At 44.5% G+C, this 16,858-nt stretch overlaps 1 protein-coding gene across 3 annotated transcripts in view; it reads right to left on the bottom strand.

The window, feature by feature from the left end:
* The window catches only part of LOC128824709 (sodium/glucose cotransporter 1-like), a 72,783-nt gene that overhangs the window by 44,842 nt on the left and 11,083 nt on the right, over positions 1–16,858 (bottom strand). For 2 of the 3 annotated variants that reach the window (XM_054006529.1, XM_054006530.1), the window contains exon 2: positions 11,476–11,547. The exons of the other annotated variant lie outside the window; for it this stretch is intronic. In XM_054006529.1, coding sequence (XP_053862504.1) covers positions 11,476–11,544 — 69 coding nt within the window. In that variant the 5' untranslated portion in view covers positions 11,545–11,547. The remainder of the gene's footprint in view (positions 1–11,475; positions 11,548–16,858) is intronic. 3 annotated transcript variants of the gene reach the window in all.

Below are 16,858 nucleotides of genomic sequence, written 5' to 3'. Positions count from 1 at the left end.
TCGGCATCTTCTGGGTGCTTGGCAGAAAATACTGGGCGGTTGGCAGAAAATAGCATACTAAGACTGATAGCCATCATCGTCGAGACAGTTCGATAGGACTGAGCATGTCTGCCCAGGTGCCCATGATTGACAGCCACTGCAGTACAATGACGACGGATACCAATCGTAATATACCATCTTCTACCAAAAGGCAAGGGGCTGCTGCAGTGTGCAATGCAGCCCCACGTCTGCCAGCCCCATGTCTGCCAGCACCCAGATTGCCGATGAAGGCTACCAGTCATACTGCACTGTCTACTGCCAAAAGACAATTAGTTGCTGCTGTGTAGCAATGCAGTACCACGTCTGCCGGCACCCAGAGGACATATGGTGACGGTGAGCTGAGCTGAGAGGGCTCCATGCTTGGCGTGGTATGTTGTCTGCACAGGTAACCCAGGTAAAAAGGCGCGAATCGATTGTCTGCCATTGCTCAGACGGAGGGGGAGGTGCCTGACGACATGTACCCAGAAACCCCCGCGACACTGTTTTGCATCATTCAGGCATTGGGATCTCAACCCAGAATTCCAATGGGCGGCGGAGACTGCGGGAACTGTGGGATAGCTACCCACAGTGCAACACTCCAGAAGTCGACGCTAGCCTCGGTACTGTGGACGCGGTCCGCCAACTTAATGCACTTAGAGCATTTTTTGTGGGGAGACACACAATCGGCTGTATACAACCGATTTCTATAAAACCGGCTTCTATAAATTCGACCTAATTTCGTAGTGTAGACATACCCTAAGAGACTGTCAGACAAGGGAGGTTTCTTTCTAAAGGCTCTCTCCAGCTGAAGGGAAAAGGAACAAGGGATGTTTTTAAAATGAGAGCCTTACTTAATACTTTATATTTCAAATGCTGTAAAGGTTTTTCCTTCTTTTTCTGTATCTTTAATAATAGGTTAAACATAGGTGAGTTTGCTAGGGTACTAGGCAGCCTGAAGTCTCTGTATACCAAACACCAAACCTTGTTTAAACTGTATAAAGATGGATGGATGGATGGATGGATGGATGGATGACTCTTTTGGGGCCCATATATTCCATCTAAATTAATACAACACCACAGAGTAACATTCCCAGCTTTACACATGGCAGTATTTGTTATTGTCTGTGTACATTCTTTAAAGAAAAATACAAAACCAAACAAAAACCAATGCGTTTAGCAAAACATTTCCATTAACACAACAGTCATCATTCCCAGTTCAGGACAAAGCAATGCCAACATATGGGTCTATTACTTTCTGCTTCTGTTTGTCTTTCTGACAGAGAAAAGACTCTGTACAAGAGGACCATAAGATCAGTATACACTAGTTACAAATGCAATCTAAAACCAAAATCTTTTTCAGTAATTACATGTATGTACATAAGGACAGATCTTTGAATTCAGAACGGTGAAAAGAAATTTGCTCCAATACTTTAGTAATTTGTAGCAAGAAAAAGTTATGTGGAAGAGGTTAGCTGATGGCTGGCAGCATGTATGGCAGTTACTATGTTTTAATTAAACCAGAGTATCTACATAATGCAGATGTCCAGGGAATTCAGCTTAACTTTTCGGGTTGGGATCTTCAAAGGGCTTAATGCCCTTAGGATGCTTTGATAAATCCCAGCCTTCTTCTAGATACATCATAGACGCAAGATAGAGAAACTGGTCCTTAAACTTTGGATTGTCCCAGACAGGGCTGGACACAGAATCTCATCAATCAGAGTAAGTGGGGGCTGTAACATATCCCCGCATAAACTAAAGGATTCTGGCCTATTTTCCAAGAAACTCCATGTTACTGGAAGGTTATCCTTTCATGACAGGGTCAGCGTTACAATTTTCAGGGATCTGGCCATTAATGATCTCCCCTTATGATCATGCTGTTAGAGGTATGACAAGTTGGGTGAGGTGGGGTTTTCTTCTCCTCTGGACAGACCTGACAAACATAGAGCATGCATAGGATGTGGGGCCCTGAGGGTACACTTGCTGAGCCTGCTTCTCTGAGGGAATTTCAGAGAAAAAGTAGCTCCCTCCACCAGTTAGCACTGACTGCATTTCAGAAAGGATATAGTGGAACTAGAAGGGGGCATGAGGGTTTGAAAGGGAGGGGGTCAACTGTTCAGAGAATGAAAGATATAGTGGAAGAGAGGAGATGAAAGATGAGGGAAAGGGAAGAAAGACTGTTGAAAGAGAGAGAAGGAGAAGGTTACTTTAAAATCCTCTGACAGGTCAATTGTTGACAGGGGCTCACTAGTCAGGAAAGCACCGTCAGGCTGCAGCTATATGAAAGTTGCTGTATATTTGACACATTATTCATTAATCTATTTGCCTTACTATTTTCATTGGCTTTTTGCTGCTCAGAAGTCCTGGTTCTTGCTGCCCCACAGGCCTCCTAAGGAACCTGGAAATCCTACACTTTGCCTAGCAAAGTAACGGAAACAATCCCCAGCCCCTACAGTGCACTATTCATGCCACTGATCCACCTCTTTAGGTAGGGACTTTACCCTTGTGGAATGACACTGGATTTTTTTTTAAACTTAATTATTCTGGGACACAAAAGTGTATTTGTGCAAATCTACAGCTCTCCCCACCCTTAACCACTCAAACTTGCATATTGCTTAGCGCCTCTGTAAAACCTTATCATGCATCTATCAAGACTCAGCTGCCTTGAGAAAGGAGAGCAGGTTTGCTATTCTGCTGCCCTAAGTTCTCTGCAAGCTCTACATTTTGCATTCTTATCGACACTCAGGTAATTTTAAAATGCCACACAATCCTTTAACCAAGAGAGATGGACATGCATTTCTCAAGCAGCATAGGCTTTGTTGTACTGTAGAATCACCTGGGACCCTCCTCCCCATCCCCCTTGGTGCTATGCAATTACTTACATCCTCAAACCTTGCATATCCAACCATTTTTTTAGGCATCTTGCTGGGACTTCATATGCATGTGTTGGCTTGGAAAGCAGCACAGCCTCTGCTAGTTGCTTAGTAAGCCAGCTTGATACTTTAGCTTCCCCATCATCAAATATACGGGCACCAGACCCAATGCCTAGAGTCTTGGGAAAGCATCCCACTACTAGTCCCATTAGAGGGTTTTGGCAGAGTCATTAGGAGTTTGATTTACTGCACTTTTCCTTTCCTATCAAAGATTCACTTTGGTTGAATGTTTGGTTGGTCTTTTTACCTGGAACAGTGGTGGTTTCACCCTGGCCTACAACTAAAATGTTTCTACCTTACTCCACTACTTCTAGGGACAGAAAGCAAAATATTTATCCCCACAACCCACCTGCCTACAGAACTGCTAAATTAATGAACAGGAAGAACTTTATAAAATAATCCTTCGCACACACAATGATCAGAGAAACCTACTCAGTGGGCAACAGCGAAACATGACTGCATGAAACTGAAGTTAAAAATTATCTACATATCCCAATTCTCTCCTTTCTTTGACTGCTGGGTGTTACATTTACTGTTGCCCTAAGCCTTGGCCTGTCCAGCCCATACATTAATATATCACTGACCCGAAATGGGAGAGCTGGGTTTAATTTCTGGTTTAAGGGAAACACACATACAAGTCTCCAAGTATTTCCCACTAAGTAGTCACTAAACTCTTCAAGTTATTGTTAAACTATCTGGGCATGAAAAGCAGGGCCAGCTCCAGGCACCAGCTTCTCAAGCAGGTGCTTGGGGCGGCGGCTCCGGAGGGGGTGGCACGTCCAGGTATTCGGCGGCAATTCAGCGGACGGTCCCTCACTCCGCCTGGGAGCGAAGGACCTCCCCCTGAATTGCCGCCGCAGATCGCGGCTTTTTTTGTTTGGTTTTTTTTTGGTTTTGGCTGCTTGGGCAGCCAAAACCCTGGAGCCGGCCCTGATGAAAAGTTTATGTTCTTTGGCTTTTCTGTTCCTTCAAAACTTATTTCTTAAAAAGCAGATTAGGCTCTGATGTTTCTGTGTGAATCCGATCTCCCTTGCACACAATCTGAGAACAGAAATAGGCTCCAACTCTGACGTTTTTATTATTGTGTGTGTGTTTATTTCCAGGGCCTTGTCAATACTGAGAGATTGGCCACATAATGAGGATATCAAGTTTTCTGTTTGTCCAGGAGCAGATAAACACTTCCCTAAGACAATACACTGCCTCCAATTATCTGGCTGAACTCCTCACCCCTCCAACTCGCAAAAAAAGGGAACATTCCGTTTCATTCAACAAAGAACAGGGAAAACACCATCCTCTTTTCTTTCCTTAATCCCCAGCCTATGCCCCAGGGCTGCTTGGTATAGCAGGGAACAGCATGACAACTGAGGAATGAAACTAAGCCAATGGAAATGTAATTTCTAAAACAGGTTTTTGGAATTATATTTTCTTTTATTCTCTATTGCAGAAAGCAATGAATCATGCAGTCAAGTCTCAATAAGTCGAAGTCAAAAGGAACACATATACTACGATGGGAAGAGTCCATTTATAAAGCAACATCCCCATCTACAGACTTGGGAAACTCACCCAAGTTTCCCTGGAATATTCCCAGGTTATAATCACACATGGCACTGCCCCAGGGTGAAGTCAGAAGTAGCATTTCTCTAACACTTGACATATTGCATTAGTTGGCCCAGCATCAAGCTGGTATTTTTACTCTTTTTGGTCTTTTTATATTTTATCCCCCCTCCCGCCATATCTATTTGCACTGAGAGGCCTGAGACCGGCCCAGACTAAAACCAGGGAAAGAGTTTTCCAGAATCTCACATTCACTTGATCAGAGTAGCCCTCCAGACTAGTATTGTTAATGTAAGTTTTAACTAGGGATTTGAGAGCTTGCCAAGTCTTTTGCTTTTATCTTACCAGGTGCTGCCAAGGGTGGAGAGGAAGAGATTTCCTGTTAGGTCACAGGAAGGTATGTAGGTATTCCAAAATGAAGGAGCTCACAGGGAGGAGGCAAAGTTGGTTTTAAGCAAATGTTGATCCTAGAGACAATTCTAGCAGTACAAGGTCATCCCCTCTGGGCTCTGATATGCCTCCTACATGGACAAGAGGTTTAGGCGATGTAAGGCTGGCTACATTGCTTTATGTCCATGGGGGACTTCCCTGTGTAGGGTCTGACCCATGGTGTTTTTGTGTTGTAGACACCGGGCCGGATTCCCCACTGCCTTGCACCTTGAGCCACCATTTGCACCTGTACAAGGTGATCGTGTTTTACACTCACTATTCATAGGTATAAAGAACTATATGAAGTGCAAAGCAGCAGAGAATCAGGCCTAGTGCATTTAGTGAGGCAGGTAGGCAGGTTCTGATTCACCACTGTGTTTGTTATCCAGTTTCACGGCAGTGTCACTCCATTGATTACACAAAACAAATTTGGCTTAAAATAACTTTGAGATTCTCCATTTCCCAATGGTTTCTATTAGGACCTGAATGTTCTCAATCCTAATCTACTCATGAGATCCTCCTCCTGCTTGGAAAGACAACGCTCTAACACAGGGGTCGGCAACCTTTCAGAAGTGGTGTGCCGAGTTTTCATTTTTCACTCTGATTTAAGGTTTCGTGTGCCAGTCATACATTTTAACGTTTTTAGAAGGTCCCTTTCTATAAGTCTATAATATATAACTAAACTATTGTTGTGTGTAAAGTAAATAAGGTTTTGAAAATGTTTAAGAAGCTTCATTTAAAATTAAATTAAAATGCAGAGCCCCCCAGACCGGTGGCCAGGACCTGGGCAGTGTGAGTGCCACTGAAAATCAGCTCGCATGCCACCTTCGGCACGCGTGCCATAGGTTGCCTACCCCTGCTCTAATATGAAAATGGAAATTCCAATCCTGCCCCAATTCAGGCAACACTGAATGGAGACACTGAGAAAGGGGCAGGAATTTCTGAAAGCTGTTCTGAAAATTCCTACAGTCAGTAAATATTTATTTAGTTCTCTAAGGCCCCAATTCTGCAATTGTATCCGTGTGGACAGAGCCCTGCATCAAATCCCACTCAAGTGCAAAGGTCCTGTTGCATGGGTCCAATTGCAGGATCAGGGTTAGTTTTTATAACCAATCACTAAAGTTTTCCTTCCAAGATGAACTGCCACGATGATCACGAAAGTACCATATTAGTGACACTCAGAAAATGCATCACAATCTGGGATGCAATCCAGACTAGCGAGAGGTTCCATCACCACCTGCTTTGCTGCTGTAGGTCCCAACCTGGCCACTCATGAACAGCCAAGCAGCATGCACGTCACACCCCGAGTGTCTTTGTATAGCTGCAGCCTTCCAGCTACACACGAGCCACACTCCAGCTTCCAGCAGCTGTGGTTACTACTTGCAGGGTGATCCCAACACACTCCTAGTTCTGAATTTTCCCCAAAACACACGCATTCTGCACTGCCCAGCTCTCTCCTGGACAGTCCCATATTAGAGGTCCACTGCCCCGTAAGGGGTCAATGTACAACAGTTTGCTACTTTAATTGGAGTTATCAAACAATTCAGTTTAAACACAACACTGGATTGGTTTTGATTAAAGAATAAATATAGTTTAACTACAAACAGATAGGTTTTAAGTGAGCACAAGTACATAAAAGTCATAAAACGCTTTCTAACGCCTACACTTAAACAAGACTTGGTTCAAGGTAAAATCCTTTCCATGTGTTCCCAGCAACATAGCTGACCAAATTTTAAAGTCAGGATCTCTCACAAAGTCCAAAGACTGGTTTCTCTGAATTCTTGGGTGAAAGAGAGACAGACGGATAGGGAGAAAAGAAAGCGAGAGGACCTGGGGCGTTTTGCACCTCCTTTTTATAGTCCAGTCACCCTCTGAAATACATTTTGCTGAAATAAAGTTCCTTCAAGCTGTGGAGATGGAGGCATGGAGTCTCATGGTGAAAGAGGTTCCCTGTTTGTTAAAATGCTGCCAAAGGATGGCCCTTGACTGGTGATTGCCAGTCAACTTTGATCACACCTGGCTAAAGGCATCAGCTTGTCTTTGAGAAATAGGTTTACCCCCTCCCCAGACCTGTCTGGTAAACACATTTCAGCCTATGTTCATAACTTTACATATAACATTGTTACATATATTTCATCTTGATATTATTGGCCAGCAAATTATTAGTTTTCAAATGATAGCTCACAAGGCATATTTTGTACAAAGATTATTACAGTGGTGTGTAGGGTGTGAATACAGGGATGCATTCAGTCACAGAACCACATTTATGTAGAAAGATTTCTCCTTTGCCAGGAAGTCTCATTCAATAGAGAGATTGTGACCTATTGGAGAGAGCACTGGACTAACTCAGGAGACTTGGGTTCTAGGGTATGTCTACACTACGAAATGAGGTCGAATTTATAGAAGCTGGTTTTATAGATATCGGTTTTATACAGTCGATTGTGTGTGTCCCCACATAAAATGCTCTAAGTGCATGAAACTGGCGGAGAGCAGACCTCACAGTTGAGAAGCGAGTGGAGATAACCCTGTGGAAGCTTGCAACGCCAGACAGCTACCGGTCAGTCAGGAATCAATTTGGAGTGGGCAAATCTACTGTGGGGGCTGCTGTGATCCAAGTTGCCAGGGCAATCAAAGACCTGCTGATATCAAGGGTAGGGACTCTGGGAAACGTGTAGGCCATAGTGGATGGCTTTGCTGCAATGGGATTCCCAAACTGTGGTGGGGCGATAGACGGAACCCATATCCCTATCTTGGCACCGGAGCACCAAGCCACCGAGTACATAAACCACAGGGGGTACTTTTCAATGGTGCTGCAAGCCCTGGAGGATCACAAGGGACGTTTCACCAACATCAATGTGGGATGGCCGGGAAAGGTACATGATGCTCGCGTCTTCAGGCACTATGGTCTGTTTCGAAAGCTAGAGGAAGGGACTTTCTTCCCGGACCAGAAAATAACCGTTGGGGATGTTGAAATGCCTATTGTGATCCTTGGGGACCCAACCTACCCCTTAATGCCATGGCTCATGAAGCCGTACACAGGCAGCCTGGACAGTAGTCAGGACCTGTTCAACTACAGGCTGAGCAAGTGCCGAATGGTGGTGGAATGTGCATCTGGACGTTTAAAAGCGCGCTGGCGCAGCTTACTAACTAGCTCAGACCTCAGCGAAAAGAATATCCCCATTGTTATTGCTGCTTGCTGTGCACTCCACAATATCTTTGAGAGTAAGGGGGAGACATTTATGGCGGGGTGGGAGGTTGAGGCAAATCGCCTGGCCGCTGATTATGCGCAACCAGACACCAGGGCGATTAGAAGAGCACAGCAGGGCACGATGCGCGTCAGAGAAGCTTTGAAAACGAGTTTTGTGACTGGCCAGGCTACGGTGTGAAACTGTTTGTTTCTCCTTGATAAACCCTCCACCCCCCCCCTCCAACCTGGTTCACTCTACTTCCCTGTAAACCAACCACCCCACCTTACCCTCCCCCCTTCGAGCATCGCTTGCAGAGGCAATAAAGTCATTGTTATTTCACATTCATGCATTCTTTATTAATTCGTCACACAACTAGGGGGATAATTGCCAAGGTAGCCAGAGAGGGGTGGGGGAGGAGGGAAGGAAAAGGACACACTGCAGTTTAAAACTTTAACACTTATTGAAGGACAGCCTTCCGATGCTCGGGCAATCATCTGGGATGGAGTGACTGGGTGGCCGGAGGCCCCCACACCGTGTTCTTGGGCGTCTGGGTGAGGAGGCAATGGGACTTGGGGAGGAGGGCTGTTGGTTACACAGGGGCTGTAGCGGCAGGCTCTGCTCCTGCTGCCTTTCCTGCAGCTCAACCATATGCTGGAGCATATCAGTTTGATGCTCCAGCAGCCGGAGCGTCGACTCTTGCCTTCTGTCTGCAAGCTGACGCCACCTATCATCTTCAGCCCGCCACCTCTCCTCTCGTTCATATTGTGCTTTTCTGTAGTCTGACATTGACTACCTCCACGCATTCTGCTGTGCTCTTTCAGCGTGGGAGGACATCTGGAGCTCCGTGAACATATCATCCCGAGTCCACTGTTTTCTCCTTCTAATCTTTGCTAGCCTTTGCGAAGGAGAAACATTTGCAGCTGGTAGAGGACAAGGGAGGGGCGGTTAAAAAAAGACACATTTTAGAGAACAATGGGTACACTCTTTCACGTTAAATTTTGCTGTTCACATTACACAGCACATGTGCTTTCGTTACAAGGTCGCATTTTTCCTCTTATATTGAGGGCCTGCCGGTTTGCTGTGAGAGATCACTCACGCAGTGCCAGGCAACAGAATTCGGCTTGCAGGCAGCCATGGTAAGCCACAGTCTTTTGGCTTTTTTAACCCTCATAACATGTGGGAATGGTTTCAAACAGTAGCGCCCTCATTTCCCATACCAAGGACCTGTTGGGTTGGCCATTTTAAATGGGTTTGCAATGTAAAAGGAGGGGCTGCGGTTTCCGGGTTAATATGCAGCACAAACCCAACTAACCCCCCTCCCCTCCCCACACACAATTCTCTGGGATGATCCCTTCACCCCTCCCCTTCCCCCCCACCGCGTGGCTAACAGCGGGGAACATTTCTGTTCAGCAGAGCAGGAAGGGGCACCTCTGAATGCCCCCTTAATAAAATCACCCCATTTCAACCAGGTGACCGTGAATGATATCACTCTCCTGAGGATAACAAAGAGAGATAAGGAATGGATGTTGTCTGCATGCCAGCAAACACTGGGACCATACGCTGCCATGCTTTGTTATGCAATGATTCCAGACTACGTGCTACTGGCCTGGCGTGGTAAAGTGTCCTACCATGGCGGACGGGATAAGGCAGCCTTCTCCAGAAACCTTTTGCAAAGGCTTTGGGAGCACATGAAGGAGAGCTTTCTGGAGATGTCCCTGGAGGATTTCCGCTCCATCCCCATACACGTTAACAGACTTTTCCAGTAGCTGTACTGGCCGCGATTGCCAGGGCAAATTAATCATTAATCATTAAACACGCTTGCTTTTAAACCAGGTGTAATATTTACAAAGGTACACTCACCAGAGGTCCCTTGTGTGCCCTCAGGGTCTGGGAGCATGCCTTGGGTGAGTTCGGGGGTTACTGGTTCCAGGTCCAGGGTGATAAACATATCCTGGCTGTTGCGGAAGCCGGTTTCTCCGCTTCCTTGCTGTGAGCTATCTTCATTGTCTTCATCATCATCATCATATTCCGCATACCCCGAACCCGCTTCCCTGTTCCGTGTTTCTCCATTGACGGAGTCAAAGCACACGGTTGGGGTAGTGGTGGCTGCACCCCCTAGAATGGCATGCAGCTCCGCGTAAAAGTGGCATGTTTGCGGCTCTGCCCCAGACCTTCCGTTTGCCTCTCTGGCTTTGTGGTAGGCTTGCCTTAGCTCCTTAATTTTCATGTGGCACTGCTGTGCGTCCCTGTTATGGCTTCTGTCCTTCATGGTCTTTGAGACTTTTTCTAATATTTTGCCATTTCGTTTACTGCTACAGAGTTCAGTTAGCACTGATTCATCTCCCCATATGGTGAGCAGATCCCGTATCTCCCATTCTGTCCATGTTAGAGCTCTTTTGCGATCCTGGGACTCCATCATGGTTACCTGTGCTGATGAGCTCTGAGTGATCACCTGAGCTCTCCACACTGGGCAAACAGGAAATGAAATTCAAAAGTTCGCGGTGCTTTTCCTGTCTACCTGCTCAGTGCATCTGAGTTGAGAGTGCTGTCCAGAGCGGTCACAATGAAGCACTGTGGGATAGCTCCCGGAGGCCAATAACGTCGAATTCCGTTCACACTACCCCAAATCCGACCCACAAAGGCCAATTTTAGCGCTAATCCCCTCGTCGGAGATGGAGTAAAGAAACCGGTTTAAAGGGCCCTTTAAGTTGAAAGAAAGGGCTTCGTCGCGTGGACGTGTCCAGGCTTAATTCGATTTAACCCTGCTAAAGTCAACCTAAACTTGTAGTGTAGACCAGGGCCTAGTCTCAGCCCTTGCTACTGGCCTGCTGGGTGACCTTGGGCAAGTCACTGCACCTCATAGAATCATAAAATATCAGGGTTGGAAGGGACCTCAGGAGGGCCTATAAATCACCTGTCTGTGAATCACTTTCCCCATCTTAAAACAGGGACAATGACACTTACCTCCTCTGCAAAGTGGTTTTGGAGCTACAGCTGAAATGTGCTGTATAAGTCCTTGGTACTATTATTATAAATGTAAACTCTGATTTGTTATCAGTAATTTATTATGAACATTCCAGCAAAGGACTAGATTGCACGGCCACAGTGAAAGCAATACAGCAGCACCACAGAAACCACTTCTACAAATCAATTCCTCCCTGTACCTTGTACCTAACAGCAATCACCTCACATGAGCCAGGCCCTCGACCAAAAACATTAGGGTCCAGAGAGGTAGTAAGTACAAAACATTCCATAAATGGTGAAAGTGATGTGCAGCCAAACGTTACATGTGGACTAAAAGCACACATATACACACACACACACACACACACACACACCATACAATACGAACTCACCGGCCACCACACCATTTTACGTCCAGCCAGGAAGAATCCTCCCACTGTCCCTCGGTTAGACAAGAACATGGCCTGGAAAAAGAATGACTGGTTAAAATTTTCAGCTCTAAACAGGCAAACTATGCCTGATGGCATAAACAACCAGGGCATCAATGAGAAAGAAGAACCAATATAATGCCCAGAAAGGGACAGGGAAGAAAGATTTTGAAGGGAATAACATGACCTGACAATGACTGAGCAATGATTCTTATATCAATCTACAAATTAACCATTTCAAGCTTTATTGCTTCAACTTTCATTACACGAAGCCTGCAAAACCCAAATCTAAACACTGCACATGTTAAAATACAATGAACTATACAATAAAAATAAAACACAAGAAATGCATCACTAACCAAGGGCGTTGACTGCAAACTGTCACTCATAGGAGCACTCCTTGAGGTGAGCAGGCCTCAAAACTGCTGATGTAGCGAGTTTTATGTTCATGCACTAGAGATGCCATACCGAGCTTTCTTACTCAATACTAGTGTGCTCTTGAGTTTCCCTGCAGGAATCTACTGCATGGCAATTTAACTTTTCCTGTTCTGATAAGGTACCCACACTTATTAGCCTTTCTTCACTGCCACAGAGTAGCCAGTTAAGAATTATTTCATTTTATATCTATCAGGAGTGACTTAACAGGAAGTTTCCCTCGCATTTTTCATAGGGCCTGATCCAAAACCCTTTGCAGACAATGGGATTCCCATTCCTTTGGAACAGGCCCAGAGAGGGCATGAGCAAAAGTGAGCCAGATTGCAGATCCTAATATAGATGCAAGAAAATAAACAAACAGGGACATGTTTCACTACATACAATAGTTGAATCAATATTTGTCTAATGGAAAAGGAAAACATTGGTGGAGAGACACATTTAATATTAAGCTTCTTAGCAACTATTCTAAACAAGTAGAAACTTCAATGCTCCAATGCCTGACATACCACCTCGCCAGCCCTCTTCTGACCCAGGAGGTTATGTTACAAAGAATTACAGTCAATAATAAATTACAATAATCATACTTCAGGTCAGATTGTACCTTTAAGGCACAAGCCTGATTCCCTCCCAGAGCTCTCCAAGATGCAATGGAGGCGTTTCTGACACAACACCTCTTAGAGAAGAGCACGCTGCACCCTTCTGAGTCAATGGACAGCTTGGCTGGCTAGAGTGGGCTGATGGGGGGCTCAAGGTCCTGCCTCCTCCCCGTTCTCCCCTGCTCCTTTGAGGTTGCTTGCGCCACAGGGTGCACTAGGAAGAAGCAGTGCTCTCATGAAACGTATAGGCCCTCAATTGTGTTTTGCTTCTGTGGGAGGTGGTGGTGGTGGGGGGAATAAATGGCCAGGCTGTCTGGTACAATCCAACCCTTGGCATTCAATACACTCAGCCAGAGGTACAGGTGCAGGTACTTCACATCTTCAAAGTGCTGAACAAACATTAACTAGTTCATTGGCATCAAAAGTTAATCACTTTTCAAAACTCTGTCAAACTGCTAGTGTGGAAGATTTTGTCTGCAGCTGCCTGCTCTGTTCTATGGATGAACTCCTGGGTTATTTCAGGGGAGTGCACAGGTCACTGAGGGGCAGGTTTCCCTGACTCATTCTGTTAACTGCTGGCTCTTTCCTCAAGGGACTAGCAGAATTTTCCCCGTGGACAGTCTCTGATCTCTCCTCAGATAGAATACAGACTCTGTTCCTGAAAGGGATGTTAGCTCTTCAATCTAGTGACACACAAGTGTTTTCCACTAAGGCAGCATCACAATGAAAATTATCTGCCTTTTTTATTTGAACATTTCAGTATCTAGACTTACTTTACACTTTATGTGTGAAAGAAATGTGTTTTCTCTAAGGGCTTGTCTACACTAACAATTTGTTTGCAGCCAGTTGGGGCGTGAATCTATCCTGCATTAGCCTGCCGTGGACTAACTTCAGTAAAATCCTGTTGACGGAAAGTTATCATTCTCCTGTGTCCAGACCTTGTCTGTGCTCTCATCCACTTCATATCCATCCTGCAGCAATGCCCATCTCCCACTCCATTACCATCTCTCCTCCACCTTTAGCTCTATTCCAATCCACACCATTTACAACTCAGTCCAGTACTCACTCCCTCCGTCCTACCACAATCAACCCCACTGCAATCCCCATTTACCTCACCTCTCACACTTTACTCCAATTCCTACGCCATCATGAATTCCCAATTGCGGTTGTCTCTGCTCCAGCACCCCGTCCCTAACCATCCACCACCATTACCACCTCCACCCCCACTCTGTTCTTCACCAGGTCCCCACCTCTAATCGGCTAAAAACTGCACTTCACCATTATCCTGTTCTCCATCCATCAGCCATCTCCTGTAGTCCCATCCATACAGATATCCCTCCTTCACCTTCACTCCAAGCCCCATCTATGTTCTCCTCCACCACAATCTCATCCTCTTCACCCCCAATCCAGGCCTCATACCAGGTCCTACTTCCCCAGTGAATCCCAACATAATCTCCATCCTCCCCTTTTTAATCCACCCCCCAATAAAGCAGCAGGCAATTTGTACATTTTATTTTACAAAGCCATTTTCTTAGAACCCAATAAACTAAATTTTCATTAAGGAAGAAAAATCCAGACATACCCATATTCCCACTGCCAGGGTTACCAAGAAATAGAGGACTATGACCAAGATGTCTGCAGCGTTATTGATTTTTGTGGAGGAGTCCATCCTGCTTGCTTCTTCGGCACCCTTCCTTCTCCTATCCTTATGTCACCTTTTGCAGACTTGAGATAACAATAAATCCGTTATCCCCTGCTGTTTTGTTTAATATTTAACTTCAGGTTCTCTTATTTCCTATGGGGTGCAAGTTGAACCTGGTGCTTTTTCTTGAGTTGTGATTCCCACCAAAAAACTGCTCCCCTATTACAACTGTTGCAGTTTTCATAGGCAAAGGAAGTCCCCAGTTCACATCCGCTGCAGAAGGCACTCAGTGCAGTTGTAGCCCAAGAGCAGGCGTCTGGGAAGCAGTGAGCTGTAGAAGGAGTGGCGTGGCCATAACATACTCGGTGTACGCACCTCCCTGTTTGTGGATACTTTTTCTGCAGTGGTGGTTCCTGTAAATCTGGTCATGGAATGAATTGTTTCCTTAAGAACAGGATGCTTACCAAGACCAAAGGAAGAGTGACCTGACAGTTAGGGAAACACCACGGTTCTCTGAGCTGACACTCCTACTATGCTATCCCTCATTCCAGCAGGAATATACAATGGAGGTACAGCCCAGGATTTCTGGGAACAAGTCACTTTGATCTCTTACATCTAGATATTTACAGAAGTGTCTGAACCATAAAGAACTGGCTAAGGAACTTGCTGGACCGTTAATGTTGATTTTGAAAAGTCTTGGAACCCTGCGGAAGTTCCAGAAGACTGGTAGAAAGCTAAAGCTGTACCAATATTTAAAAGGGGCAAACTGGATGGCCCAAGTAATTTTAGGCCAGTCAGTCTGACAGATCTTTAGCAAGATAATGGTGATGTGGTACTCAATTAATAAAGAATTAGAGGTGGATAATATAATTCATGCTAATCAATATTGGTTTATGGAAAACAGAGCCTATCAAATTAACTTGATTTTTTTACAAGCGATTACAAGTTTGGTTGATAAAGGTAACAGTGTTAATGTAATACAATGGCTCTCAAACTTTCCAGACTACTACACCCCTTTCAGGAGTCTGATTTGTCTTGTATACCCCCAAGTTTCATCTCATTTAAAATCTACTTGTATACAAAATCAGACATAAAAATACAAAAGTATCACAGCACAGTAATACTGAAAAAGTGTTTATATGGTAAAAATGAGAAAGTAATTATAAAATAAATCAACTGGAATATAAATAATGTACTTACATTTCAGTGTATAGTATATAGAGCAGTGTAAATAAGTCATTGTCTGTATGAAATTTTAGTTTCTACTGATTTCGTTAGTGTTTGTTATGTAGCCTGTTGTAAAACTAGGCAAATATCTAGATGAGCTGATATGCCCCCTGGAAGACCTCTGCGTACCCCTGGTTGAGAACCACTGATGTAATACACTTAGACTTCTGTAGACATTTGACTTGGTATCAACCACATTTTGATTAAAATCTAGAACAATATAAAATTAACATGGCACACATTAAATGTATGAGAAACTGGCTAACTGATAGATCTCAAAATGTTACTGTAATGAGGAATCACCATCAAGCAGATGTGTTTCCAGCAAGATCTCACAGGGATCAGTTTTTGGCCCTATGCTATTTACCATTTTAATCAATGACCTAGAATAAAACATAAAACCACCATTGATAAAGTTTGTAAAAGACTCAAATTGGAGGAATGATAAATAATGAAGAGGACAGGTCATGGATAGCGATCTGGATCACTTGGTAAGCTGGGCGCAAGCAAACAATATGAATTTAAATATGTCTACAGGTAAATCTACACTTTCTAGGAACAAAGAACGTAGGAGGTACTTAAAGGATGGGGGACTCTCTCCTGGGAAGAAGTCACTCTGAAAAAGATTTGCAGGTAGTGGTGGATAATAAGCTGAGTGTGAGCTTCCAGTGCATCGCTGTGGCCAAAAGGGCTAATGCAAACCTTGTACGCATAAACAAGGAAATCTCAAGTAGGAATAGAGAAGTGACTTTACCTCTGTATTTGGCACTGATGTGACCATTCCTAGAATACTGCATCCAGTTCTGGGGCCCACAATTCAAGAAGGATGTTGATAAATTGGAGAGGGCTCAGAGAAGAGCCATGACAACAATTAAAGGACTAAGTAGACTCAAGGTGATCCATCTATTTAGCTTAACAAAGACCAGATTAAGGGGTGACTTGATAACCATTTATAAGTACCTACATGGAGAACAAATATTTAATAATAGGCTCTTCAATCTCTCAGAGAAAGATATTATGTGATCCAATGGCTAGAAGTTGAAACAAGACAAATTCAGACTGGAAAGAAGGCATAAAACTTTAACAGTGAGGGAAATTAACCATTGGTACAATTTACCAAGGGTTGTGGTGGATACTCCATAACTGGCAATTTTTAAATCAAGATTGGATGTTTTTCCTAAAGATCTTAAAAGGGTTTATGGGGAGTTCTATGCCTGTGTTATCCAGGTCAGACTAAATGATCACAATGGTCCCTTGTGGCCTGGAATCTACGAATAAAGTTGAGATTCAGACATCAACATCCCAGAAGTGAACACAGTTCAGGCTGTTCAGAACTAGGGTTTTTGCTCTGCCCACTGTCACCAATTATCAAGTTATAATTCCAGATGCCAATGGCACCAAAGTTCAGCAGTGCTTAGGTCAGGTCCCTTCTTGGGCTTCAAAATTA

Source organism: Malaclemys terrapin, chromosome 16 (genome assembly GCF_027887155.1).
Source record: "Malaclemys terrapin pileata isolate rMalTer1 chromosome 16, rMalTer1.hap1, whole genome shotgun sequence".
Taxonomy (NCBI): Eukaryota; Metazoa; Chordata; order Testudines; family Emydidae; genus Malaclemys; species Malaclemys terrapin.
Note: the sequence above shows the minus strand (reverse complement) of the source record. Positions and strands in the feature narration are given on the sequence as shown.